The sequence below is a fragment of the Alligator mississippiensis genome, chromosome 11 (genome assembly GCF_030867095.1).
Source record: "Alligator mississippiensis isolate rAllMis1 chromosome 11, rAllMis1, whole genome shotgun sequence".
NCBI lineage: Eukaryota > Metazoa > Chordata > Crocodylia > Alligatoridae > Alligator > Alligator mississippiensis.
In genome coordinates this window covers 63,876,928-63,904,058 of record NC_081834.1, presented here as the reverse complement: position 1 = coordinate 63,904,058, position 27,131 = coordinate 63,876,928, and the positions used below count along the sequence as shown (strand labels likewise).

General features: G+C 59.1%; 3 protein-coding genes across 3 annotated transcripts; all 3 read left to right on the top strand.

Moving 5' to 3' along the window:
- The first annotated feature begins 603 nt into the window (after positions 1-603).
- TAP1 (transporter 1, ATP binding cassette subfamily B member) lies at positions 604-10,322 on the top strand. Its single transcript, XM_059715290.1, has 11 exons — positions 604-913; positions 2,352-2,466; positions 2,580-2,710; positions 3,646-3,851; positions 4,070-4,267; positions 4,703-4,831; positions 8,090-8,278; positions 8,441-8,614; positions 9,117-9,276; positions 9,383-9,519; positions 9,765-10,322. Exons 2-11 carry the CDS (start codon positions 2,357-2,359, stop codon positions 10,008-10,010), a joined length of 1,680 nt encoding a protein of 559 aa, XP_059571273.1. The 5' UTR covers positions 604-913; positions 2,352-2,356; the 3' UTR covers positions 10,011-10,322.
- Positions 10,323-11,121: 799 nt separating this feature from the next.
- Positions 11,122-14,109, top strand: PSMB8 (proteasome 20S subunit beta 8). The gene is made up of 6 exons (XM_059715292.1): positions 11,122-11,304; positions 11,406-11,535; positions 12,589-12,700; positions 12,904-13,033; positions 13,299-13,503; positions 13,871-14,109. The coding sequence occupies exons 1-6, from the start codon at positions 11,146-11,148 to the stop codon at positions 13,957-13,959; spliced, it is 825 nt and encodes a 274-aa protein (XP_059571275.1). The 5' UTR covers positions 11,122-11,145; the 3' UTR covers positions 13,960-14,109.
- Positions 14,110-15,658: 1,549 nt separating this feature from the next.
- LOC102573721 (antigen peptide transporter 2) lies at positions 15,659-21,729 on the top strand. Its single transcript, XM_059715291.1, has 12 exons — positions 15,659-15,894; positions 15,962-16,450; positions 17,075-17,189; positions 17,293-17,423; positions 17,565-17,770; positions 18,514-18,711; positions 19,888-20,016; positions 20,090-20,278; positions 20,362-20,535; positions 20,622-20,781; positions 21,037-21,173; positions 21,254-21,729. Exons 2-12 carry the CDS (start codon positions 15,970-15,972, stop codon positions 21,443-21,445), a joined length of 2,112 nt encoding a protein of 703 aa, XP_059571274.1. The 5' UTR covers positions 15,659-15,894; positions 15,962-15,969; the 3' UTR covers positions 21,446-21,729.
- The last annotated feature ends 5,402 nt before the right edge of the window (positions 21,730-27,131 follow it).

The following is a 27,131-nucleotide window of genomic DNA, read 5'->3' as shown; positions in this document are numbered from 1 at the left end:
GCGCGGCGCGGCTCTGCCCGGCAACCCGTGACGGCCGGGCCGGGCCGGGCGGGGCGGGGCAGCTCCAGGCGGCTAACCCGCCCGGGGCCCGCGCCCTCCTCCGCGCACGGCCCCTTCTCCCCGCGCCCCACTTCCCCGCCCGGGGAGCGGCGGGGCTCGGGCTCGGGCTCGGGCTCGGGCTCGGGCGGGCGCTGTGCGGGGCGGGGCCCGGGCGGACACGGCTCCTGCGCGCGGGGCGAGCGGACACTTTCACTTTCGCTTCCCCGCAAGCCGCGCGGTTCCCCGAAGCGGGGGTGTCCGCGGGGCCGGCAGCGCCCCCTCCCCGCCCCGCCCCGCCCCGCCCGGTCCCAGCCCGAGCCGAGGCAGGAGCCGGGGCAGGAGCGCGGGCGCGGGCGCAGGATGCAGCGGGCCGCGGCGCTGCTGTGGCTGGGGTTGGCGGTGGCGCTGGACGGGCTGGCGCTGCGCCTGGCCCCGCGGGTGCTGCCGGCCTGGCCGCCGCTGGCCGCCGCCTGGGGCTGGGCGCTGGCGCGGGGGGCGCTGCTGGGGCTGAGCGCGCGGGCCGCGGGCCGGGGCCGGGGCCGGGCGCTGCCGCCGGGGCTGCGGGCGGCGCTGGGGCCGCTGGCGGCCGTGCTGAGCCTGCTGCCGCCCGCCGCCGCCTCCCTGCGGGCGCTGCTGCGGCCCCGCGCGGCCCCCGACGAGCTGCTGCACGGCGCGGCGCGCTGGGACGCGCTGGCGCTCCTCTACGGCGCGGCCGGGCTGGCGGCCGTGCTCTGGCATCGCCTGCTGCCCCCCGCGCCCCGCGCCCCGGCCCCCGCCGCCGCCACCGCCTCCGCCCTCCGCCTGCTGCGCTGCCTCCTGCCCGACCTGCGCCGCTTCGCCCTCGTCACCGTCTTCCTCGTGCTCTCCTCCCTCGGTGAGTCGGGGCGCGGGGGCCGCGGGCGGACACTGTCCCTGACCCTCTTCCTGTCCTCGCCAGTGACCACAGGGTCACACTGTGGTGGAGGAGAAAGACCCCTGCCCTTCACATCCCTTGCCCCCACCCGTACCCCGGTCTGGAGACAGGTGCAGAGAGATGAGCACCTGGATGCAGCTCTGGGCTTGCAGCACCTGCTCACATCCAGGCCACAGCAAGGTCCTCCGTCCAAGTGGGGTCTGGGCAGGAGCCAGCAGGGCAGGACTCTGATTTTGGGCTCAGGAGATGCGGGCAGAGCCTGGAGCCGTGGCTGCCGTTGCCAGCTGTATGGGCCGGACATGTGGACTGGGGTAAAGCTGATGCAGGCAGAAGGAGACTGTCCTAGAGGGGCAGCGGGTCCTGGCCATGCAGCACTGTACCTAGACTCCTGGTAGCTCCAGGTGAACTTTTAGTGTCAGCCCCCTCTTTGCCAGAGATAATGATAATAACGATTAGACAATAGAAAAAAAAAAACTTTTTCAGGCCCTCTTTTTGTCTGGGCCCTGGGCAGCTGCCTGGTTCACCCACGCCTGTGGCCAAGTACCCCTTGCTGTAGCCTGACAAACTCAGCCAGTCCACCAGACACAGGATCTCCGAGCTCCAACTCGCCAGACCTCCCTCCCTTCCCAGAATTGGGAAAGATCCATACTGTTTGGAGGTTTGGACCGGACTAAAGTCAACACAGGCAGAAGGAGACTGTCCTGGAGGGGCTGGGGGGTCCATTGATCAAGCTACCTTTTCGTTTGCCGTGTGGCTGTCTGTTAGCCCTGCTCATCACTTCTGTTTTACAGCCCTGCAGGCTGTTTTTAGCTCTAGCTAAAAACTTTCACTCAGGTCATGTTAACTCAGGTGTAGACATGACTGACACTGAAGTACTGCAGGCACTGTCAAGACCATCTGAATACAGATTGTCCAGGTGTCCTGGTCAGGACTGGCTTAACTTTTCAGTGGGCCCATAGTCAAACAAACACATGGGCCCCTACTAAATACTGTATATTTGTATTACTTTTTTCACTCAATAATTATAATGTGCAAAATAAGCAAAACTGGGCTGGGCCCTTTCCTAGTTGCCTGTGTGTTAATGCAGCCCTGGTCCTGGCTCCCCCTCAACCTTCTGCAACCCATCACGTCCCCCTCCCATGCCAGAGCTGGGGGAGAACCCAGGTGTCCTGGCTCCCTCCTTTTGGCCATCAGACCCTACTCCCCCACCAAATCTGGGAAAGAACCCGGGTATCCAGCCCCCCTCTGCCCTATAACCCACCACTGAGCACAGCGCTGGGAGAGGAGAACCCAGGAGTCCACCCCCGGCCATTCCCTGGAAGCCCCTACTGCACCGTGCCACCCCCTCCTGCCCCGGGAAACCCAGCATCCTGCTGCAGCAAGAGCTGTTGCATTGCAGGGGAGATGGCGATCCCATACTACACGGGGCGCATGACAGACTGGATCGTGAGTGAGGATGACCCCTCGGGCTTCGGTTATGCCATCTGGATCATGTCCCTCATCACCATCTTCAGGTGCCAGGCTCAGGGTGTGGGGAGGGTTCGGGGGCAGGGCAGGGCAGACCCCAGCTGCATTTGGGGCTAAGAGACTGCTGCCGCCATGCCACTGACCCCCGTTTGTGCTCTAGTGCTGTGACGGAGTTCCTGTGCGACTGTGTCTACAACACCACCATGAACCGCATCCACACACGGCTCCAGGGCCAGGTGTTCAGCTCCGTCCTGCGCCAGGAGATTGCCTTCTTCCACACCAACCGCACTGGTGAGGGACCTCCTGGGGCCCCTACCTCCCCCAGGGCTCCCTACTGCCCCCCACATGGGCTCAAGCCCCATCTGGTCCCTTCCACCAATCCCCCTCCACCTGAGCAGGCTGGGAGTGAAATGGGGAGATGGAAGAAACTGGAGCAAGGTGTGGGGGATGGATGTTGGATGGAGGGGCAGATCCAGAGGGGTGCATTGGTTTAGTTGATTCCTGTTCCTCTCAAAATTTAAACCAACTGCCCAGGAGAGGCGGCAGCAATGGACTTCACGGCGCATTTTCAGGTCCCTGATTCCTGCTAATCTCTCCACTCCACAGTTGTTAACCACCGTCTCTCCTTTTTGTAATGGTCTTCACATTCCATTGATCAAGCTGCCTTTTCTTCTGCAATGTGGCTGTCTGTTAGCCCTTGCTCACTTCTATTTTACAGCCCTTCAGGCTGTTTTTTCTCTAGCTAAAAACCTTCATTCATGTATCGTCATGTTAACTCAGGTGTATAAATGACTAACACTAAAGTATTTGAGGTACTGTCAAGACACTCAATCTGAATTAGAGACACTTAATTGTAATTACTATGGGACTAATGACATGCAATTTTTTTTACTATTTTTGTCTGTTTTTTTAACTTAATATATAATGTGTATAATATATAATATAATTCACATTGCACTATATATTTTATATATTTTTTTGCTTTGGTTTTAAATGGAACAATATAGTGCTAATTCCTCTAGAATATTAGTAAGCTTCAGGTTTAACTGGAGAAAAATATGCATTGTGTTGTATGTGATGAGGGACTATGCCATCTGCAGCCCCCTGTTCAAAGTCCTAGAGATGCCCATGGGTAGATGGAGGGAGGGAAGAGTGTCCCAGAGCCATAGGAAAGAGGTAGTTATGGGTGGGGGGTCTCAGCCCCACACTGACCCCTTCCCCTGCAGGCGACATCACGTCACGCGTGACAGCGGACACAGAGGCGGCGAGTGAGGCACTGAGCGAGAAGCTGAGCCTGCTGATGTGGTGCGGGGCACGCGGCGCCTTCCTCTACATCCTGATGCTGCGACTGTCCCTGCGCCTCGCCATCTGCACCGCTGTGGGACTGCCCCTCATCCTCCTTGTGCCCAAGTTCTCCGGCAAGCTGCATCAGGTACCAAGGACCCCCACAGCCCAGTGCCCACTCCTGCTTCTAGTGCTGGGCAGCAGTAAGCCACTCCCTCCCAGAACTGGGAGACAGCCTGGGCATCCATCCACCCACCCACCTCCCCACTCATCCAGCCACCTCACCATTTACTCATGCTTCCATCCATACATCCATCCACCCCACCCCCGGGGTGCTGCCCTGCCCTGACACCCATGTCCCTGCAGAGCCTGGCGCAGCGGGTGCAGGAGTCACTGGCCCGGGCCAATGAGGTGGCAGTGGAGACATTTCAGGCCATGCCCACAGTGCGCAGCTTTGCCAATGAGGAAGGAGCAGCGCGGAGCTATGCCGCCCGACTGCAAGACACCTACCACCTGAACCAGAAGGAAGCTGCTGCCTATGCCCTCTCCACCTGGACCACCAGTGTGAGTGGATACTGTGACAACTGGGGGGGGGGTCCCCATGGCAACAAGGGGTACCATGGCAATGGAGACAGTGTGTGCCAGGGATGGTGGGAGGTGTTGTAGCTGTGGGGCAAAGCCATAGCAGTTTCAAGAGTGCCATGGCAAAAAGGGATGGGGAGTTACAGCAATGGAGGGGGGTGGGTTCTCATGGCAAAGGGCACCATGATAATGGGGGGGGGGGCGGTCCATGGCAATTGGGGGCATCATGGATCTGCTAATGGGTGAGGTGGAAGGCAGAGATGGAGGTTCAGTGCTGGGACAGGGAAGGGTTGATGGGATCCCTGGGGCCTCCCTTGCCCTTTCTCCATCGGGATGGTTTCCCCCAAGCCCTACTCAGGTAGGGTGGGATGTGAGGGGCTCCCTGTTAACCCTGTCCTGGCTGTGTCTCCCCTGCAGCTCTCGGGGCTGGCTCTGAAGGTGGGCATCCTGTACTACGGGGGCCGGCTGGTGACAGCCGGTGCCATCAGCAGTGGGGACCTGGTCACCTTCGTCCTCTACGAGATGCAGTTCACCACTGCCGTGGAGGTGAGTACTGGGGGGCAGGGCAAAAGATGGGAGTGGGGAGGGGATGGGTGAGGTTACAGCAGCTGGCTTGGGGCCGGAGTCTTGTATTTCTGAATGTCTCTGATAGACAGAACTACAGTCTCTCAGGATCCTGCTGGCTTCTGCTTCCCTCCTCTGGCATCTTTGCGATCCTTCCCAGATTTGTGTCCTCTGCAGACTCAGTCAGGAGACGCTCTGTCCCACCCAGCTACTTGGTCAAAGCAGGAGATCCTGTTTATTTAATGTGATTTGTTCCTAGCAGATCCATGCTGGCTGCTTGTGATCACCCTTCCCTCCCCCAGATGCTTGCAAGTGGACTTCCTTAGGATCTGCTTCATAACTCCCTGGGTGTTGAGGTTGAGCTGACTGGTCTCTAGTCCCCCTGGTCCTGCCTTTCTCAAAGCAGGGTGCTACATAAGAACTTCCATTTCCTGGGTCAGACCCTGGGCCCATCCTGCCAGTCTCAGACACCAAGCTGGTCTGCTTCCAAACCACCCATCACTTCCAGCTCTACATGCTCGTGGTTGGCACCTTCCACCATCCCATTCTCATGTCCTGCACAGACACCAAGTGGGAAGACACAGTGAGGACATGAGGACAAGGGTCAGGATCCCTGGGGACTATGGGGCCACTTTCCTGTCCCTAGTCTGATCATGTCTCCAGGCAGAGCATCACTGGGCAGTGTCCACTGGCTCCTTGGACTTGTTTGAGGGCCAGCGGGCACTGTCCGGTGCGCTTAGCTTGGTGTCCCCCTCCCTCCCCCTGTGCACTAATCTGAACCTCTGACCTCACTCCTGGCCCTGTTACATTTTGATTTGTCCCAAGAAACCTGCTGTTGCTTACCCAGCAGCCTCCCTACTAAGAGAGGCTTATAGCATTTCTTAGTGGGCATTGGCCCACAGTCCCTTAAGCAACAAATAGGCCTGTGTCACATGGGGCAGAAAGCGGACTCTGGAAGGGGGTGTGAGCAGGGTGTGACCAGGGGTTTTTTGACTGTTCCTTTCTCACTTGCAGCCTCCAGCATTTAGGGTCTAGGAAGTCCTGATTCAGAGACCGTGCCTGTCACTCCCATGCTCACTAGCGACTGATGCCCCTTTCCTCCAAGCACGTGCCCACTCCCTTTGTGAATCTGGCTGAACTGTCAGCTCCCCCCACATCCTGTCACCTCCCACCACAACCTATGAAACAAACTCTGCACTTTAGTCGCTGAATGAGAAAGAACTTCCTGGTGTGTGTTTTAAACCTACTGCCTGCTTGTTTCATTTCCTGTCCATTCATTCTTGTCTGGGGAGAGACAGTCAATAATAAATCCCTATCGACTTCTCTTCACCATTTAGTATTTTGCAAACCCTGATCCTGCCCTCACTCAAGCATCTCTTCTAAGATACATTGGCCCTTTCCCCATCCCCTGGGACCTCCTTGCTTGTCTCACACAACTTACTAGATACCATTGCTGGGGGCTGTGAGAGCCCTTCTGCCAGTTTGTCTGGTGCCTGGGGCTGGAGTTCAGGCCCTGCCAATGTGAATGTATTCACACCCCTTGAAAGCTAATCGTCTCTTCCATTGTTGTGGCTCCTCAGCCTTTCTCTGTCCACATCTGTATAATTTCCACCAGCTGTCTGACTGTGACTTATCTTACTTTGGTGCAGGTTGAAGCCATGTAGTTCCAACAGCTCTGCTACTTGGGAGCTTATCTTGTTCACCAGGGCAGGCACCACCTCCTTGACCTTGCTTTTCTGCAGAGAGAGGCAGCTAGTTGTGTCAGGCAGAGGGCAGGAAGATAAGAACCCACAGTCCCTGTTTAAACCAGACCTAATCTAGTCTGTAGGTGACTTCTTGCTCTGCAGTTCCCCATTCAAACTGGCTTTTACAATTTCTCTGTTTGAGAACAGATACCCTCTGGTCAGCAGTGGAGTATTGGGGGAGGTTGAAGGGTTTGCCCCAGGCTTGTGTGCATTTCTGGAGCTGATGTCAGAATAGCCTTTGTCCGTTCTTATATGTAGAGATCAGCCCATCTGTCCAACATAGGCAGCAGATGGGCAATGCAAGCAGGTGATGGAGCATATGACTTCCTTTTCTGGCCAGTGTATTTATAGACCCTCTGGTTGTCTTTGTCCTCCCTCGCCAAGTGCAACTCGTTCTCTATCTTTGTCTTCCTGATTTTGTCCCTGCGACTTCTTGGTATTTCCTGGTCTGCTTCCTTGGCTACCTGCACATCTTCCCATAGCCCAAAGGCTTTGCCTTAGATGTTGAGGCATCTGAGAAGCCCCTTGAGCAGCCACATGGGTCTCTAGCCTTTAAGAACATGAGAACTGCCATGTCCTGGGTCAGCCCATAGGTTCCTCTTGTCCAGTCTCCTGTGTCACCCTGTGCTGAAAGGGGGAGTGAGCTGGGTCTGACCAGGGTTTTTTCCCCCTGTTTGTCTCTCACTTGCAGCCTCCAACATTTATAGTGTCTAGGACATTCTAATTTGGACCCCATGCCCCTCCTGTGCTCCATAGCAACTGATATCTCTTTCCTCCAAGGATTTGTCCGATCCCTTTGTGAATCTGGCTGAGCTGTCAGCTTCCACCACATCTGGTAGCCATGAGTCCCACTCTTTAATGACACGCTGGGTGAAAAAAAGAGCTGACTTGTGTTGGTTTTAAACTGATGGCCTACTCATTTTGTGTTGTGACCCCTTGTTCTTGTCTGGGGAGAGACGGTCAATAATTAATCCCAAGTGACTTTCTCTTCACCATTTCTTACTTTGTAAAGGCTTCTCCTGCATCTCTCTTCTAAACAGAACGGGCCTGGCTTTGTTAGTCTCTCCCCATAGGGAAGCCCCTCTATGCCACAAATCATCCTTGTGCCCTTCTCTGGACTTTCTAGAGCTCTCCTATATCCTTTCTGAGGTGCAGGGTCCAGAACTGGGCGCTGTGTTCAAGGTGTGGACATGCAGGGATTTAAAAAGGGGCATCATGATACTCTTCTTGTGGGAACAGCTTCTCATTGGGCTCCCATTGCAGTACCCTTGAGAAGCTGCCGGCGCCACTAGAAGTCTTTATCCCTGAGCTTGCCTTCCCCTGGCACCAGGCCTGCTGGCTCCTGGAGTCAGCTGAAACCTAGCCTCTCAGTTCTGCTGGCCTCAGGCTTTCCCCATCTCCAGGTCACTGCTTCTGTCTTATCCCAGTCACATTCCCCATCACCCTCACACCCCTGGACAGTTCTCACCCCCGACTCCCCCTTCCCCGTTCCCAGGTGCTGCTGTCTGTCTACCCCAGCGTGCAGAAGGCCGTGGGCTCCTCTGAGAAGATCTTTGAGTACATGGACCGAACGCCCCAGATCACCCCTTCTGGGACCCTGGAGCCCCCCAACCTACGTGGGCATGTCCAGGTGTGCGATGTCTGGTTCTCTTACCCCGGACGGGATGACACTCCTGTTCTCAAGGTACCTGGAGGGAGGTCCAGGAGGACAGTGGGTCATGGGGGGGATTGGATGGAGGGATGGGGGAAAGAGGGTGAATGGGAGCAGGGAGGGGCACCAGGGGCTGGGAAAGGGCATGTCCTTATCTGATCCCCACCTCCCCTCCACCTTCATGGTCCCCGGCAGGGTGTCTCACTGGAGCTGAGGCCTGGGGAAGTGACAGCACTGGTGGGGCCATCAGGTGCTGGGAAGAGTGCGCTGGTGGGATTGCTGGAACGGTTCTATGAGCCCCAGCGTGGCCGCATCCTGCTGGATGGGCGGGACCTGCGGGACTATGAGCACCAGTACCTGCACCGCCAGGTAAGGGCGTCTACCTTCCTATACCCAGACTTGCCTCTGGGACCAGTCTCCCGCATGCTGATTCCCAGGACATGGATAGACAGAACAGATAACCTAGTAGGGATTGGTCCCCTAGGGTGCTACAAAGGGCGAGTCTCGAAGTCCCTGTATTCATAGCTGAGATGCCCTTGCCCTGCTTTGTGCCAGTTCTCTCTGTTGCTCTATCTGTCAAGTTGACCCTTGTTTTCTTTGTCTCTCTTCCCTCATACAGTCACTTCTCTCCCTCAAGAAACCATGAGTGTTTCTCCCAGCAGAAAAACAACCTGGGAACAACCTGAAGTAAATCACTTCTGGTTTCTCTTGGGAGAGGAAATGTCTGTACATTCTCCACTGACGTTGGGCACCTGCAGTTCAACCCCTGCCAAGTCCAGGTTTCTCCAGCTCACCCTGGAGAGGCATCCCTTCTTGCCCTAGCCCCTGCTTCTTGCCCACCTCAGCGCTTGCTCTTCTCTGCTCCTTGTAGGTGGCACTAGTGAGTCAGAAGCCTGTGTTGTTCGCCCGCTCTCTGCATGACAACATCGCCTATGGGCTGGGGCCCCAGAGCCGTCAGGAGGTAGAGGCGGCTGCCCGGCGTGCCAATGCCCATGCCTTCATTGCCCGGCTAAGCCATGGCTATGACACAGGTATGGGACTGAGACAACTCCTCTGCCACTGCCCCTTGTCCTGCTTTGGGGCCCCAGTTCCCCCTCATCCTGAGATGCCCTGACCTCGCTGTTTTCTGTGCCCCAGACGTGGGCGAGATGGGGGGCCAGGTCTCCGGGGGGCAGCGGCAGGGAGTGGCCATTGCCCGAGCCTTGATCCGAGACCCCTGTGTGCTCATCCTGGATGACGCCACCAGCTCCCTGGACACCGAGAGCCAGCTGCGGGTGAGAGGCGTGTGCAGGCTGGGGGCAGGGGGATGTGAGATTGAGTGAGGGGAACCAGCAGGGGTGGGAGGAGTGGAGCATAGTACTGGGTTTGAAGTGGCTTTGGGGGTCAGGCATGAGGGGCATCTGTACTGGAGGGGCTGGGTGGGTGGTGGGTTGGGCATGAGGGGTCCCAGCTAAGCTGGGAGGGTTGTGAGGGTCTAGCACCACTTCTGGGGCTGGCCATGACCCTGCTGCTATGGCAGGTGGAGGCAGAGGTGTACGAGGGTGCACGGGCCGGGCGCTCGGTGCTGCTCATCGCCCACCGGCTCAGTGCGGTGGAGAGGGCTGACCATATCCTGGTGCTGGAGGATGGCATTGTGTGGGAGCAGGGCACCCACCAGGAGCTGCTGGCGCAGTGCGGGGCATACTGGCGCCTATTCCAGGCCCAGGAGCAGAACGGGAACAACAGGTCCAATGCCAGCAGCGAAGAGGAATCTGGAGGACCCTGAGATTGTGTGTGGCCCCCACAGGGGGTGGGGAGGGCTGAATCTGGGCTCCCAGGCCCCAGGCTCCTTCCCTCCCTGCCCTCTGGAGTTGCTTTGTGATACTGGCTGTAAGGCTGGACCCAGATGTGGGAACCATGTGGGGAGGTGGGTAGTGCCTGCTGCCCCTGGGGAAGGCAGCCTCCTGGGAGAGAAGCCTCCAAGCCCCGGGCCCAGGAGATCCTGCAGTGGAGAGAGGCAGGGCCCCTGGTTGAAGTGAATCCCATTGCTTCTGGGGACTGCGTTTGTGACTTGTAATAAACTGCTTCAGTTTTTTCATATGTTTCTTTTTTTCTCTGGCTTCAGTCGTGTCTACCCCATTACCCCGGTGGGTTTGGGGCCGGCTGGCCGAAGGGAGCTGTGGGGTGGGAGTGAGGGACACCGGCAGGGCTGGGGGCTGGAATGATGGGCAGGGGCAGCATGGGGAAGAGGGGCTGCTGGGCAGGAGTGAGGGGCTAGGGGCACCCTGGGGAAAAAGGGCTGTGGGGTGGGGAGTGAGGGGCGAGCGGGGGGTGAGGGGCGAGGGGGGGATGGGGGGCACGGGCCTGTGGGGCACCAGGAGGACAGGGCTGAGTGAGGGGCACCGGCGGGGCTGGGGTTGTGGGTTTCTCCCCCGCACCTCGGCACACAGCGGGGTCCTGCAGCCCGGTGCCCTGCGGGACCCCAAACCCGCACCCTCCCCCGGGCCGGGCGCTGACAGGCGGGCGGGAGGGCGGGCGCGCTGGGTGCCAGCCCCAGGGGGCACGGAGCGGCGCTGCGGCCGGGCCGCGTCACCAGTTCCCGGGCAGATCGGGCCGCGGCAGGTTGCGCCGCCCCGCCCCGCCCCGCCCCGCCCGGCGGACGCGCTTCGCTGGAGCGAGCGGCCGTGACGCCCCCGCCCCGGGGGCACGGGGCGCTGCTCCCTGCTCCGGGGTGCCCGGCGCTCGGCTCCTGCGCCCCGGTCCCCAGGACCCCCGTGCGCCCTAATGCCGCGGCTCCAGCCCCTCGTGCGCCCTGACATCCAGCGTTTCCCCACCGCGATGTCCCACCCGTGCTCCCGCTGCCCTGGGGCAGGCCCGCCCCGCCCCGCCGCCGCTTTCGCTTTCGGAGCGGCTGCGGGGCGATGGCGCTGGCGGAGCTGTGCGGGGCGCCCCGCTGCGCCTGGGCCTGGGCCTGGGCGCCCCCCGGGGCCGAGGCCGGAGCCGGAGCCGCCCCGCGGGGCCCCGCGCACTACGGCTTCGCGGCGCGGCGGCCCGAGCTGGCGCTGCCCCCGGGGCTGCAGGTGGGCCCGGGCCCGGGGGCGCGGGGTGGTCCGGGGCGGTCGGAGCTGTGGGGGACGGGGTGGGAAGCTGGGACCAGTCCGACGTGTGTCCCCTCCCACAGCCGGCCGAGTTCCTGCGGGGCCCCGCGGGCCGCATCCAGCTGCTGCACGGCACCACCACGCTGGCCTTCAAGTTCCAGCACGGCGTGGTCGTGGCCACCGATTCCCGGGCCTCCTCAGGGAGCTACATCTGTGAGCTGCTTCGTGCCCCTGACCTTGTCCCTGCCCCTGGGGTGCCCCTGTCCCCACTGCAGCGCCCTTGGGCTGGCATCCTTCCCCCATACATCCCCAGGCCTGCCAGGGCTCCCCTCAGGATCTGGAGGCTGCCCCACATACTGGGCTCAGGGGTCACGGTGCCCCCTCGCCTGGCCACGTTGCCCAGCTGTTCCATAAGCCGGTCCCTGCTCCATCCCATCGTCCTACGGAGGGAAGTGTCACTTGCAAACCTGGGGCAGTGTGCCTGCTCCGTTCAGCACTGGGGAGGCCTCTCCTGGAGTCCTGAGTCCAGTGTGGGGCCCTGCACTTCTAGAAGGATGGGGGCAGATGGGAAAGAGTCCAGCACAGAGCAACCAACAGGAGCAGGGGCCTGGGAGGCAGGAAGGTTGGTAGGGAAAGAGCTCTGAGGACTGAGGCTGGAGAAGAGAAGGGGGAGGGGGTGATCACAGTCAGAAATCCCCAAAGGACAGTGACAGAGGGGATGGAGATGGGCTTTTCCTTGTGGCCACAGAGGACCAAACTGGGAGCAATGGCCTCCAGCTGCAGCAGGGGAAACTGAGGCTGAAGAGGAAGATGAACATCCTGATTCTGGCCGTGGTCAAGCAATGGGCCAGGCTGCCCAGAGACACACTACAGTCTCCATCCCTGGAGTTGCCAATGGCAGGCTGGACCAACACATAGCTAGGGTGGTTTAGGCAGAGGTGATGTTGCCTTGAGCCGGGGGCTGGACTGGATGTAACCTGGGGAGGTCCCTTCCGGCTTGAATTCCTGTGATCTCCCTGGTGTTCCTTACTTCCTCAGAGGCACTCTTCCATCCATCCATCCATCCATCCATCCATCCATCCATCCATCCATCCACACCCACTGACTCCCTCCCTTCATCCATCCATCCATTCATCCATCCATCCACCCACCCATCCACATGGGCCCAATCTTATTTCCCACACCCCAAACTGGGCTTGCCCACAGGGTCCTTATAAGGGGAGGAGGAGTGAGCCCCACTGACAGCCCTACCCTGACTCCCTGCAGCCACCCTGCAGTTCAACAAGGTGATCGAGATCAACCCCTACCTTCTGGGTACCATGTCGGGCAGCGCCGCCGACTGCCAGTACTGGGAGCGGCTTCTTGCCAAACACTGCAGGTGATCCCAGCGGGTGGGCGGCTTGTGGGGTATGAGGGGGTGGGGGTGGGGAAGAGACCAGGAGATGGGGAAGGGAGGCTGTGTGGTCTGTGGTGGGGGTTAAGGGGCATTCAGGGTGCTGCAGTATTGGGGAGGATCTTGGGCACAGGAAGGAGGTGTGGTGTGCGTGGGGTCCCCAGGTACTTACTCCTCTCCCCCTCCAGGCTCTACGCACTGCGCAACAATGAGCGGATCAGCGTTTCAGCTGCTTCCAAGCTGCTGGCCAACATGCTGGGCGAGTACCGTGGCATGGGGCTGTCCGTGGGCAGCATGATCTGTGGCTGGGACAAGAAGGTGCCTACAAGGGTCCCCCCACCCTGCAGCCTCACCCCCCAGGGGAACACCCAGCCACTGCCCTGCCCATGTCCCTCTGGTTGGCAGTGACCTGAGACCTTGGCCCCACCAGGCTCCCTGAACCCACTGCCTGGTTACCTCGCCAGCTCTCAGCCCCTCACTCCCTGTCCATGGAGCCCCAGCCCAGGCCCTGTCCCTGTCCCCATCCCCTAACCCCTGTCCCTGCCCCCAGCCCCCTCTCACCATCTCTCCAATCCATTTGCAGGGCCCCGGGCTGTACTACGTGGATGACAACGGGACCCGCCTCTCTGGCCCCATGTTCTCCACGGGCAGTGGGAATACTTATGCCTATGGGGTTCTGGATAGTGGCTACCGACCTGACCTCACCGTGGAGGAGGCCTATGCCTTGGCCCGTCACGCCATCGCCTATGCCACCCACCGCGACTCCTACTCTGGGGGCGTTGTCAATAGTAAGGGCCCAGTGGTTGCTTCAGGGGGCTGAGCTTCCCCTCCCCATCCCAGACACCTGGGTCTACTCCTGGGGGGTGAGCATGTGGGGCTATGAGCCTGGGTGGACAGATCCCATTCCCCAAGGGACAGGAGTATCACAGGGGCCTCTGGAGTGCTCCATCCTGGATGCCTGCATCCCTACCAACAATACTCTGTGGTCCCTATTCCTGGCATGGGAGTGCTGTAGGGCCCCCTGTGAGGTGTGTACCCTGCCCTGGCTTCCCAGACACCTGGGTCCCATCCCCTTCCTGGTCTCAGCCTTCTTATCCCACTCACCCAGCGCTGCCCTCTGCTAGCTGCCCCCTCACCCTCCCATGTCCCCCCCAGTGTATCACATGAAGGAGGATGGCTGGATTCAGGTGGGACGGACAGATGTCAGCGACCTGCTGCACGCCTACACAGAGGCCAAGCAATGAGATGAGACTGGACCAGGATCTGACCCAGGATCAGGGAGCAACAAGACTCAGGACCACGGCAATGAAGGAGGATGGGGTAGTGGGGGGAATGGGGTCAGTGACACCACAATGTGTTCTGGTGCCTGACCAAATAAACTTGAACTAAACCCACTGTGGCCTTGGGCGCTGAGTTTGTGAGTCATGTCAGGGGTGCTAGGGGGTGGTTGAGAGCTGGCTTTGTCTCCGAGGGGCAGTGTAGTCAAAAAGCTAGAGACCCCTGGTTAAAGCCCCCCTTTATGTGGGGATGGGGAGATACTGGAATGGTCAGCCAGCTCTGGGTGGGATGCATGAGGCATAGGGCAGGGCGTGATGATGGGGACACCCAGATGGAAGGGGGAGAGGGGGCATTGGCTAGGTGGGTTATATTTAGATGGGTTGTATTAAAGGCAGGCCCTTAAGTCACAGCTCTTATCCCACTGTGAGAAACCTCTCTGGGAGTCATACATCATCACTAGCTTTTCTCTTGGCTGGTGGGTCAGACGGGGGTGTTCCCATGGGGCCCGCAGCCAGGACACTTTGGGGACTGACAAAAACTGAGGAATGGTCTTTCCCTCAACTCCCAGACAATGAGCTTGATGCTCGCTGGGGCAGTAACAGGAATTTCATTGTGATGGGGGTCTCCTGGGGACATCCCCTGAGTGTGTGTCCACAGCATCATGCCCTGAGCACAGGACAGGACCAAGCTTGCTGCTGTTCTAGAGTCTGGGCTTCAAGGGAAGAGGTTTTCTCTCCTTACCCTATAGACAAGCAGCCAGGAAACCCAGAGCTATTGACAGAAGCACCAGCAATCAGTGCACTTACAGCTCAGGCTGGCCTTTGGTAAGATTGCAACAAAACAATATATAGTTTTGGATTAAACTCAGCTGTCACATTAAACAGTTTGCCCCTCCCCCCCCCTTCCCCAGCCCCAAACTGCCTTAAAACAAAATTGAAAACCCAGATGTAAATATACCAAACCAATTTCAATTACCAATTCAAAAAATGGAATTGGTATATAGTTTTAAAAATCATTTGTATTTTTCAGTTCTAGTAGGGAGAGAGGTTGATGGACAGACAATTGATGGGGTGCCAGGAAAAGCTAGAAAGGTAGGGTGGGTGGGGAGTGGATGGATGGAGGGATGGATGACTGGGTGGATGGATGAACAGGCTGAATGGGTGGGCAGATGGATGGATGCATGGATGGTTGGGTGAATGGATGGATGAATGGGCAGGCAGGTGGGCAGATGGATGGATGGATGGACAGATGGATGGGTGGGTGAATGGATGGACATGAATGAGGGGTGGGTGGGTGCATGGATGGCCAGGTGGATGCATGGATTTATGGACGGGTGGACAGATCCATGAATGTGAATTGAAAGATGAGGGCGGGCAGCTGGGTGGCTGGACCAGGGAATAGCTATGGGCATGGATGGTCTCTAAAAGACCTCCTCCCGCCGGCTTTCCCCGTTTCCCAGGCCAGCTCACCCGGTGTTTATTTCTCGCCCCTCTGCCTGGCTTTTCCCACCCTCTGCCCCCACAATCCCCGCCCGACTCCAGCCCCTGCCCCCTCCGCCCCTCCAGGCAGGAGCGCTGAGCCCGGCCCCTGCGTCCCGGGCGCAGGAGGGGCCGCGCCAGGGGCTCGGGGGCCCGAGGCCGGGGCCGGGGCCGGGCCCGAAGCTGGCGGGGAAGCGCTGGGCCGGGGGGCAGCGCCGAGTCCCGCCGCGCCCCGGCGATGGGCCGCGCGTCTCGGGCTCCCCCCGGCGGCCGCAGGCCCGGAGCGGCGGGGCGGGGAGACGAAAGCGAAAGCGGGGAAGCGGCGGGGCGGGCTGGAGTTGTGCGGGGGCTGCGAGCCGGTTGCAGGCAGCTGCGGGGTCGTGCATCCCGGGTGCGAGCCGCCCGCCCCGCCCGGCCGGACTGGTTTGTACTGGGCGTGCGGGAGCTCGGCCCCGGAGCGCTGGGTGCCCGGCCGCGCTGACCTCCGCAGCCCCGGCCATGCTGCCCCTGCCCTGGCCGCTGCTGCTGTGCGACCTGGCCCTGCTGGCCCTGCTGGGCTGGGGGGCGCCGGGCCTGGCCCCCCCGGGAATGCCGGCTGCCTGGCTGGAGGCGGCGCTGCGCCTGCTGGGGCTGGGGGGGGCCTGGCGCCTGCTGGGCCCCGGGCCCCCCCGCCCGGCCCCCCTGGCCGCCCTGTGCCTGGGCCCCGTGCTCTATGCCACGCTGCGGGGGTGCGTGGCCGGTGCCCCCCCTGCCTCGCTGGCCCGTGGCCCCTGGGGCTGGCTGCTGCTGGTCTATGGGGCAGCCGGGCTGGCCCAGCTCACCTGGGGGGCGCTGGGGCGAGGGGCTGGGACACCCAGTGCAGAGGAGACCGAGCGGCGATGGCAATCCTGGGCCCTGCTGCGCCGGCTGATGGGGCTGTCCCAGCCTGACCTGCCCTACCTGTCTGGAGCCTTCGTCTTCCTCACTGTGGCTGTCATCGGTGAGTTGGCATCCCAGGAAGCCCTCTGTCCTCAAGGTGGGGCAAAGGGAGCTTCCTTTGCCAGATAGGGCCGTGGCATGGGGAGAGAGCACATCTGTTTGCTCATGAGCATCACTGCTTGGGAAAGCTAAACCTCAGTTCAGGTGGCCTCCAGATCGGACAATGGAGACACAGAAGCATCCTCATGCCTTTGAGGACAGAGTAGGATGGGGCCCAGTGGGTCAGAGCTCTTACATTGTCCCAGCAGCTGTGGTCAGGCCCCAAGACCCTGACCTGATAGAGTCTGGATACGAGGTGGAGGCACTTAAGCCAAGGCCTCTGACGTGCTTCTTGCAGAGAACATCCCACGCCAAGGTGTGGGAGCCTTGTCACCTCCATGGTACTTGAGTCAGGGGGCTGGCGCTGCTGGCCCCACAAGATGCTTGTGTCTGCTGAGGTGCCTGATAGCAGCCCCACTGAGCTGGGCCCCCGGCCCCTCCATGTGAAACCACCTCCTCTGAGACCTGCAATGTACGAACCCACTGCTCGCAGACTCGCACACAGCTGGGGAGGGGGCCACCCTGGCCCTGGGAAGAGAGGTGAATTTGAGGGTCTGGGTTCTTAAAACCATCTTTCCTGCTGCAGGTGAGACGTTCATCCCCTACTACACTGGCCGCGTCATCGACATCCTGGGCAGCCGCTATGATTCTGATGCCTTCACCACTGCCATTGGCCTCATGTGCTTGGTCTCCTTCGGCAGGTGGGATTTTGGGGGCTTTCCAGCTCCCCCAAAGGGTTCAATGGAGAGCAGGAGAGGGAAGGTGGGGGCACTAGAGTCTTATCTCTCCATTTCACGCCCTCAGTTCCTTGGCTGCTGGCTGCCGCGGGGGTCTCTTCATGTTTGTGCTCTCCCGGCTCAATCTCCGCCTTCGCCGGCTACTCTTCTCCTCCCTGGTGCACCAGGACCTGGCCTTCTTCCAGCAGGTCAAGACAGGTGGGTCCCAGTCTCCCTCACTGCAGCCTTCCCTCAGCCACCCATCCCCCTCTTTGCCCCCCATGCCCCCGCTCCACCCTGTACATCCCCCATGAGCAGTGAAGGGAGAGCCAGGCCTCACTGTGCCCCTGCACCTTGCAGGGGACCTGACATCGCGCCTGTCCAAGGACACGACCTTGATGAGTCGCTCAGTGCCAGCCAATGCCAACATCTTCCTGCGCAGCCTGGTGAAAGCACTGGGGCTTTATGGCTTCATGCTGGGCCTGTCGTGGCGCCTGACACTGCTCACGCTGCTGGAGTCACCCCTCACCATGGCCTCCCGGAAGGTCTATGATGCCCGCTACCAGGTACAGGGCTCATGGGGAGTGGCCAGACCAGGAGAGACTCTAAAAGACTCAAAACCTTTTGTTTGGAAAGGAGAAGGCTGAGGGTTGAAAGGACAGAGGCCGTCATCAGAGGCACTGGGAGCTGGCTGGAGCTAGGGCTGCGGGTGGCAACTGAGCTGTGCCAATGCTCCTGCTGGGACCAAACCCAGAGGGTCCTGGCTAGAGGGTCTTGCCTGTCTGCTCAGGCTCAGACTAATTCCGGATTTGGGGTCAGGGAGGGATTTGACCTCTTGGTTAGATGGGTACAGATGTGGGAGGTGTTTGCTTCTGCAGCGGGGACACAGCCTCTGCCTGGGAACCCCTTTGCAGCAGCAGGACATCAGTCACCATGGTCCCCCTGCTTTTCCTGTGGCCGGGCGGGGGTGATGCCTGGTGCTGTGTCAGGGGTGACTAGTTTTGTTCAGAGGTTGGACAGTGGATTTGTTTGGACTGGTTTGGACAGGGCTGGTCCTACCTCAGGCAGGAGCTGGACTAGCTGTGAACTCTACAGGTCCCTTCCAGCCCCACAGCTTTAGGGTGCTGTGATCCAAGTTGCTACCAGGGGCAGTGTATCTTTCTCTTGGCACTCTGGGGGCAGGCTGCCTGGACCCCATGTCCCAGAGACCCCTCTCTGCCAGTGGGCTGGGAGGGGCAGACCCCTCTCCACAGAAATTAAGGAAACCTCTTGGCATCATGGTATTCCCCATCTCTGTCCCACACCCCAGGCCGTGCTGCGGGCTATTCAGGACTCCGTGGCCTACTCTGGGGAGGTGGCACGCGAGGCTGTGGCCTCCATGGAGACCGTGTGCAGCTTCGGCACTGAGGAGGAGGAGGCGCAGCGCTACAAGGCAGCTCTAGCCCACACCCAGCGCCTCAAGGACCGCCGAGACCTGGAGCGGGCCCTCTACCTGCTCTTCCAACGGGTGAGCCACCTGTGGGACCCTGGTGTCCAGGAGAAGGGGCAGGAGGAGGGCACGATTCAGGCTGGGATAAGAGGGCTAGAGAAAGGATGTGGCTGGGATCCAGGCACCTGGGGGATGTGTTATGCTGCTGTTGGGGAAATAGCGGGGGGGAATGAACCCAGGAGTCAGGTGGGGAGGGGGGTCATCTGTGTATGTGTGCACATGCAAGTGCATGTGTTTGTGTGTGTGTGTTGGACAAGCGGGATTCTGCTGTGTGCATGTGTGTTGGACACATAGGTTGTGTGTCTGTGTCTACATGAGTTAGCTCTTGCTGTGTGTGTGTGTATGTGTGTGTGTGTGTGTGTGTACATACTGGATGCCTTCATTCTGTGTATGAATTGAATACCTGGGCTGTTTCCGGGTGGGTGCTTGGGATGTGTGAGATGTTTGTGTGAGACATCTGGGTTGTGTGTGCATGTGTGACACCGTGGGAGGGGGTTGTGGGAGGTATATATATGGGACACCTGGAGGGTGTCTGTGTTGGACCCTTGCATTTTGTGTGTGTGTGTGTGTCTGTGCCGGATGCCTGGGTTGTATGTGCATGTGTGGCACACCTGTTTTGTGTGTGTGTGTGGGACACCTTGGAGTGGGGGAGTATTGAACACCTGCATTTTATCTGAGTGCATGTCTGTGTTGGACACCTGGGTTTTGTGTGTGTTGGATGCCTGTGTGTGTGCAAGCGTGTCTGCTGACCAACCTGCATTTTGTGTGTGTGTTGGTGGAGGAGGGGATATTGCTCCTTGCCCATGGACAGAGGGCACCAGAACACATGTGACCCCACTGCCTGTGTCTCCAGGGATGAGCTGAGTGCAGCAGTCCTAGGTGGTGGGTGAACAGGGGGACCCAGGTGTCCTGGCCTGGCAGGCCACAGTCTGAAAGACAAGAGCCCCAGAGGAAGAAAGTCTGGTTGTGCTCTAGCACATGAGCTGTGGAAGACAGAGGAACCCAGGCACCTGAAAAAGAAATCCAGGTGTCGGGGAAAGGCAGGGTGCAAGCTAATGACTTGAGTTGGAGTCAGGCTGGTGGATAAACTGTGGTCCAGGACAGCCATAGGCAACATGTTCTCCAGGCACATTGGGGGGATGCAGGGTTATGAATGATGGACTTGGCGGCATGACAGCCACTTTGTGCCCCCAGCTGCTGCAGCTGGCCATGCAGGTGCTGATGCTGTACTGCGGCCACCAGCAGATCCAGGATGGGCTCATGACCAAGGGTGGCCTGGTCTCCTTCCTGCTGTACCAGGGTGAAGTGGGCAGATACTTACAGGTGAGTGGGGCAGGGAATTACCCATCCCTTTCCCCCCACCTCCAGCACATCCCTGACTCTGTCCCACCCCCAGACCCTGGTGTACATGTATGGTGACCTGCTGAGTAACGTGGGTGCGGCAGAAAAGGTGTTTGAGTATCTGGACCGGGTGCCAGCCGTGAGCACTGATGGAACCCGGGCGCCCGCCGTGCTGCAGGGCCATGTCGCCTTCCGGGACGTCTCCTTCACCTACCCCTCACGCCCCGACCTCCTGGTCCTTCAGGTACCTCTTTTCCACAGCTCTGGGGGAGCCTGGGTGTCTGCTGTGGCCACAATGGCCCCTTGATCTGGTGGCTGCCGTTGCAGAGGGTATCGTTTGAGCTGCAGCCTAGGGCAGTGACGGCGCTGGTGGGTTTAAACGGCAGTGGGAAGAGCACATGTGTGGCACTACTGGAGCGGTTCTTCGAGCCCCAGGCCGGGGAGATCCTGCTGGATGGGGAGCCCCTGCACACCTATGAGCATTGCTACCTGCACCGACAGGTGAGAGCTGTGGGCTGTGGGCTGCATCTGGCATGTTGAGTAGTGAACTGAGGTGGGAGTCAGTTCACATGGCTTCTCATGGGCAGGTGGCACTGGTGGGGCAGGAGCCCATGCTTTTCTCTGGCTCTGTGCGGGACAACATCACCTATGGGCTGGAGGGCTGCAGCAAGGAGCAGGTGATGGCCGCAGCCCAAGCAGCCCATGCTGCCGAGTTCATCGCCACATTGGACCAGGGCTTGGAGATGGGTGAGTCCCACAGTGCACCTGGCCACATGCTTTGGGAAGCCCCACTCCTCTTCCTGGGCTGCAGAGAGATCCTAGGCATCCTGGCTCCCTTCTGCAATCCAGCAGACCCCATGCCGTCACAGAGCTGGGGAGAGAAGCCAGGCATCCAGGCTCCCAGCCTCCGCCACTGCTCTAACTCCCCCAGCCCCCAACTCTGCTTCCCAGGCTGAGAGAGAACCCAGGTGTCCTGACCGTTGCTGTCTCTCCTGCCCACAGAGGTGGGGGAGAAGGGCGGGCAGCTGTCGGTGGGGCAGAAACAGCGAATTGCCATCGCCCGGGCCCTGATCCGGCAGCCGAGGGTGCTGATACTGGATGAAGCCACTAGTGCCTTGGATGTGGAGAGTGAGGCTGCAGTGAGTGGCGAGATTCACACGCAGGTTTGCAGGGCAGGGGCACCTCAGGCTGTGTCCTGACTGTCTCCACTCTTCCCCAGGTCCGTGCAGCACTGCTGAGTGGGGGGACCCACACAGTGCTGGTGATTGCCCATCACATGGCGTCGGTAGAGGGAGCTGACCACATCGTGGTGCTGGAGGGCGGCGCTGTGGCTGAGCAGGGGACGCACACGGAGCTCATGGCACGCCGGGGCCCCTACTACAGCTTGGTGCAGAGGCAGCTTGCTGAGTAACCCACTACTTGGGGAAGGAACCCCTCTGCCTCCCAACAGGGTCTGTAGCCTGGTCGGGAGTGGGCAGCTGTCTCTGGGGATGGGAAAGGTAGTAGAAGAGGTTGGGGAGAGCCAGAAACAAGGGCAGGACATGGGGTGGGTTGTGCTCTACCCTGGTTACCTTACTGTGAGTCTCCAGTGTTACCTGCATGTTGCGTGTTGGTTTGGGGGGGGGGGGTATGTCTTGGAGCTGGGGTTGGGCTGTGCAATGTATTTTGTGAAATAAATGAAGAGCTGAAATAATGCATGCGCCTGTCATTGTCTGGTGACTCTCCAATCCCAGGTCAGTGGCTAGGACCATGGCAGGGGTTGGAGGGATGGTTGCCAGGGACATCTGCAACAGCAGGAGGGGTCCTGTCCTCCCACAGACCCTGCTGCCAGCAGACAGGTGCCTTCCTGGCACTTCAGGCCCCTATGACATCAGTTTTTACAACTGTGGGATGCACCCCCTGGGGAGGGGGGTGAAGGAAACTTGTGGAGGTGGTGGTGCAGCACAGAGAGGCTCAGGCAAGAAGTTTGCAAGAAGCCAGTGCCACTGCAGCCTTGTGTGGGGATGCAGGGGTGGGGAGCCCTGGATGGGCTCCACCAGTGGGCTGCTGTGCCTCTGGGAGCCTGGTGCAGCAGGCACAGCCTAGAGCCACAATGGGGCCAAGGTAGGAGGTGCTGGAGCCATGGGCTGTGGTGGCTGCTAAGATGAGGGGCATCCTGTGCCTGGCCGCACTGCTCCTCTGGGGTGGGGGCGAGGGGGGGCAGTTGGGGACAAAATTGTAACTCAAAGTGGGGTTCAGCTCAAGAAGTTTGAAAACCACTACTCTAGGGGATGTTCCCAATCCAGGCAGAGGATGCGACTGGACTACAGCCAGTTGGAGGCTTAGAACAGGCCTCACCAGTGTTGGACACATTGAGATAGATGCTGCACGGAGACAGCAGAGATCAGGCCAGCTCCAGCACCACAACACCTCCTACTCCGCCAGCCCTGCTGCGTGCCCCTGCCCAGCCCCAGAGAAACCTCCAACCAGGCTAGAGTGCAAGAAATCCAACAACAAACGTGTGTTAGCCCCAACTGTGCACATTTTATTCTCTAAAGTGTCGGGACCGAGGGCAGTCTGAGGCTATGACCAGTAGCCCGGACCGTCAGGTGGGGTTTTTCCACGACGGAGTAGAGTTAGGCACGGAAGCGTATTGGTTTTACAAAGAAAGCTTTACTTACACTGCCGATGGTCACAGTGCAGGAAGGAAACTTACTTGAGATCTCTTCCGAACCGCACCGAGATGAGTTGTCGATGTACGACTCCGCACGCTGAACACGGGGGATACGTCAAATTTTCCACTATGACGGGGAGTGGCTAGAACCTGATCAGGCCCCTATATCCTCCTTCAAGACACACGCGGAGTTTGCTAGGCTCCGCAGCGCGCTTAGAGTTCCCCACAAGATGGTTGTGGAGTCCTCCAACTTGGGCGGAAACTGCTCCAACCTTTTATACAGCTAGTGAGCCAATTGCTAGCTGCCACATAGGAATAATTTAGAATTGACCAGTAGTGGGACACTAATTTGCATGCGTGTGGCGGGAACTCTTTTGCACCGGGGATTTCTCTGCAGCTGAGAAATCCATGCAAAGAAAGCTCCATGTGGTGGGAAAATTCCAATGTGCCGAGGCACTAAAAATCAATGGGTTATGACATAAAGAAGCTCTTACAATCTTAAACTCAACACCCCACCCCACCCACCCTGAAAAGGAAAGGAAAGGAAAAGGGAAAAAGGATTCCCTTGTCAGAAGCAATGTCTAGTGCAAATGAGAGAATTTGGCCTCCTCCACTCCTCCCTGAATTGGGGATGTTCAGGCACCTGGGCACCAGTTTAGATTACAAGTTGCATCTTAGATCAGGCTTTTTATATGTCCTCAGAACACAGACCTGTCCTGGAGTCACCCCCAGGGCTGCAGGCACTATGTGCAGAGCAAAGTGGAGCAGCAGAAAGCAACAGCACACATTGAACAACACTGCAAAAATATGCTATGAGGGTTAATGTACAAGGAATTCAAAATGGATGCTCTAGGCAAGGGTGAGCAGCCTCTGGCCCATGGTGCCATGTCATCCAGTCCATGGGGCTTCTCATGGTCTGGAGATTTGCAGCAGGGGAGTGGTGTCACAACCCTGGTGCGCAGGGGGGGCAGGTGCACAGACCCCCAGGACTCTGGTCCAGCACCTTGGGGGCAGGCAAGGGTGGGGCCAGTCCCCAGAGTGCAATATAGCTGCAGATGCACCCCACACTGCGCACCTGGCCAAAAGGTTGAGAACTGCTGCTCTAGAGCATGACCCACACTGCCTGACGCAGTGTAAGTCTTGCCTGTCTCCCTGGTAAGAATAACTTCCAAGGTCATCTCATCTGGACAAGGGAGATGAGATTGATGTCATATATCTTGACTTCAAAAAAGCCTTCGATCTGGTGTCCCATGATCGTCTCTTGGAGAAACTGGCCAATTGTCGCCTTGGGTCCCCCACGATCCACTGGCTGGAAAATTGGCTCCGGGGGCGGACCCAGAGGGTAGTAATTGATGGAAGTCACTCATCGTGGTGTCCTGTGACCAGTGGGGTCCCCCAGGGCTCTGTCTTTGGACCCATACTGTTCAACATCTTCATTAACGATGTGGACACTGGAGTCAGAAGCGGACTGGCCGAGTTCGCCGATGACACCAAACTTTGGGGCAAAGCATCCACGCCAGAAGACAGGCGGGTGATCCAGGCTGACCTGGACAGGCTCAGCAAGTGGGCGGATGAGAATCTGATGGTGTTCAACGCCGATAAATGCAAGGTTCTCCACCTTGGGAAGAAAAACCCGCAGCATCCTTATAGGCTCGGCAGTGCTACGCTGGCTAGCACTATGGAAGAAAGAGACCACAAGACCATCACTGACCACAAGATGAACATGAGCCTGCAATGCGATGCTGCGGCTAGTAAAGCGACCAAAACACTGGCTTGCATCCATAGATGCTTCTCAAGCAAATCCCGGGACGTCATTCTCCCCCTGTACTCAGCCTTAGTGAGGCCGCAGCTGGAGTACTGCGTCCAGTTTTGGGCTCCACAATTCAAAAAGGATGTGGAGAAGCTTGAGAGAGGCCAGAGAAGAGCCACGCGTATGATCAGAGGTCAGGGAAGCAGACCCTACGATGACAGGCTGAGAGCCCTGGGGCTCTTTAGCCTGGAAAAGCGCAGGCTCAGGGGTGATCTGATGGCCACCTACAAGTTTATCAGGGGTGACCACCAGTATCTGGGGGAACGTTTGTTCACCAGAGCGCCCCAAGGGATGACGAGGACGAATGGTCACAAACTACTACAAGATCGTTTCAGGCTGGACATAAGGAAGAATTTCTTTACTGTCCGAGCCCCCAAGGTCTGGAACAGCCTGCCACCGGAGGTTGTTCAAGCGCCTACATTGAACACCTTCAAGATGAAACTGGATGCTTATCTTGCTGGGATCCTATGACCCCAGCTGACGTCCTGCCCTTTGGGCGGGGGGCTGGACTCGATGATCTTCCGAGGTCCCTTCCAGCCCTAATGTCTATGAAATCTATGAAATGTATGAAATCTCTGCCTGTTCTTTTTATAAAAAACAAAGACAGTAAAATCAAGGCATTTGGAAGGGGTGAATCAGTGCAGTGTGTTGCTCGGTGCTGTGCTCTCTCCTCCTCTGTGGGCCCTTCAGGAGGTGGCACAGACTCCACCCAGCTCTGTTAAGTCGGGGGAAGAAGACACAGGAGACATAGGAACTAGAGGGACTGCAACACTGGGCAGTCACTGACCCAGCACTTGGCTCCAGCCTGGGGTCACTCCCTGCACTGAGGGGAGGAGATGCCCCTCCACAACATACCTCCCACTGAGGGGCTCCCTGCACTGTGCTGCCTCTGCTCCTGGCAGTTCCTAGGCTGCAGCCCCTTCCCTGGACCCACAGGCCCCAGAGCCCAGGCTGCCTAGGATAGTGACAGACACTCCGCACTCTGCCCCTCTCCTCCCAGGAGCAGGGGGGCTGGCACAGACCCAGCCAGCAGCTGTCCCCCTACTCGGCCTCCACAGCCTCCTGGCTTGGGGTGATACGGGGCTCCCAGGGCTGGCTCGGAGAGGGGCAGCATCTCCTCTGGGGGATCCCTCAAGCTAGAGCCCCCTGCACTTACCTTTGACGCAGGTGTTGAAGCCATGGTTGCTCCCTGTGTGGGGAGGAAGGATGGGCATTAGTCAGGTGTCTCCAGCCCCATCTCCCAGCCCCATCCTGCACCTCCTCCTCCACAACCTCCTATTGAGGTTCTGGCTGCACGTTTCTATTCACTTGTTTATTTTTGCAGTCCCTATCTGTGGCCTCACCGAGGCCCAGGACCTCCTGGTTAACCTCCTTCTGGCCCTGACCAAGTTGGCTATTTATGTCACCAGGAAGGAGGCTCTGGCTGAAAGGGTCCCCAGAGACTGTGGGGCCATTTTCCTCTGTTTCCTATGGTCCAGTCTCCGGGCAGAGTACTGCTGAGCAGTAGCTGCCAGCTCTCTAGCTGCATTTGAGAGTTGGTGGGCACTGTTTGAGGTGCTCTGCTTGGTGTGCCCCGATGGTGTGCTTGTTTTGACCCTCTGACCCACGCGCACATTCTCTTTTGTCATTTTTTGTCCCAAGTGATCAGTTGTTTCCTCTGTCCCCACTGGCCCCCAACTAGTGGGGGGCCCACTAAGTCACATGGTGGGCCTTAGCCCATGTCCCAACAGAGAAACAAATAGGCCTACTCCAGGCACAGAAGAGACAGGTGGGTGCGAGCTGCTGCCAGCACAGCCAGAAGGCCTTTCACATTCACCCTGCCCTGGAGTGGCGTTGACCAGGTGCCGGCTGGCAGGTCATGGGGCTGGTAGCTGCACCCCTGGGCTGACCCCTGGCCCTCCCCCAGGGCTCACGCAGAAGGGGTGGGATTGCCAGGAGCCCCATGTCTCCACATGCAGCCAGAGCTGCCAACTGCATGGGAGGGGTGGCAAGACCCGACCCCAGCTCAGGAAACAGCACTGCCCTAGCCCACAGCAGATGGGGCAAGGGGTGAGGTAGGTTCTGCCTGGCCAGGGATCCACATGCTAAGAGCAGCCTCCAAGGATGAGGTGCAGGACCTCCCCCCCCCCAGGAGCCACCTAGCTTCCAGTCCAGCCAGTGCTGGCACCTGGGCAAGGGGGGACACAGACAGTGCAGTAGAGGAAATGGACTGCAATGTGCAGGCACCTGCTGTGTCCTGGGGCTCCTGCCATCCCTGGTCAGTGGGGAGGAGCCTTCCCTGGCCCCACATCCCTGCTCCTTCTTAGGACCCTGAAGCCCCCACTCTCCAATGGGAGCCTCCACCTGCCCACAGACCCTGCCTCTGCCAAGCCCCCGAGGCCAGTGGGAGGAGTGAGGCTGGGGGCAGGAGGCCAGCACAGCTGGGCTGGAGATGAGTTGGGGAACATTGCACTTCACTGGGCCTCACTCTCTCTCCAGTTTGGCACCCAGGAACAGGGAAAAGTGGGACTGGGAGGATCTGCCTCAGCTGTCCCCACTCAAGGTGGACTTCCCATTTCACCTGCCCTCTGTGACAGTCCCCCATAGGTGTCCTCTAGGATCAGCAAGGAAAGCAGTTCTCCCCACTGTCAGGGT

Coding starts and splice junctions, on each gene's coding strand:
- TAP1 (XM_059715290.1), top strand. CDS start 2,357: ATGGCGATCCCATACTACACGGGGCGCATGACAGACTGGATCGTGAGT. Junction 2,711..3,645: donor CTTCCACACCAACCGCACTG/GTGAGGGACCTC, acceptor CTTCCCCTGCAG/GCGACATCACGTCACGCGTG. Junction 4,268..4,702: donor TCTCCACCTGGACCACCAGT/GTGAGTGGATAC, acceptor TCTCCCCTGCAG/CTCTCGGGGCTGGCTCTGAA.
- PSMB8 (XM_059715292.1), top strand. CDS start 11,146: ATGGCGCTGGCGGAGCTGTGCGGGGCGCCCCGCTGCGCCTGGGCCTGG. Junction 11,536..12,588: donor CTCCTCAGGGAGCTACATCT/GTGAGCTGCTTC, acceptor GACTCCCTGCAG/CCACCCTGCAGTTCAACAAG. Junction 13,034..13,298: donor TCTGTGGCTGGGACAAGAAG/GTGCCTACAAGG, acceptor ATCCATTTGCAG/GGCCCCGGGCTGTACTACGT.
- LOC102573721 (XM_059715291.1), top strand. CDS start 15,970: ATGCTGCCCCTGCCCTGGCCGCTGCTGCTGTGCGACCTGGCCCTGCTG. Junction 17,771..18,513: donor TCTATGATGCCCGCTACCAG/GTACAGGGCTCA, acceptor CCCACACCCCAG/GCCGTGCTGCGGGCTATTCA. Junction 21,174..21,253: donor ATGTGGAGAGTGAGGCTGCA/GTGAGTGGCGAG, acceptor ACTCTTCCCCAG/GTCCGTGCAGCACTGCTGAG.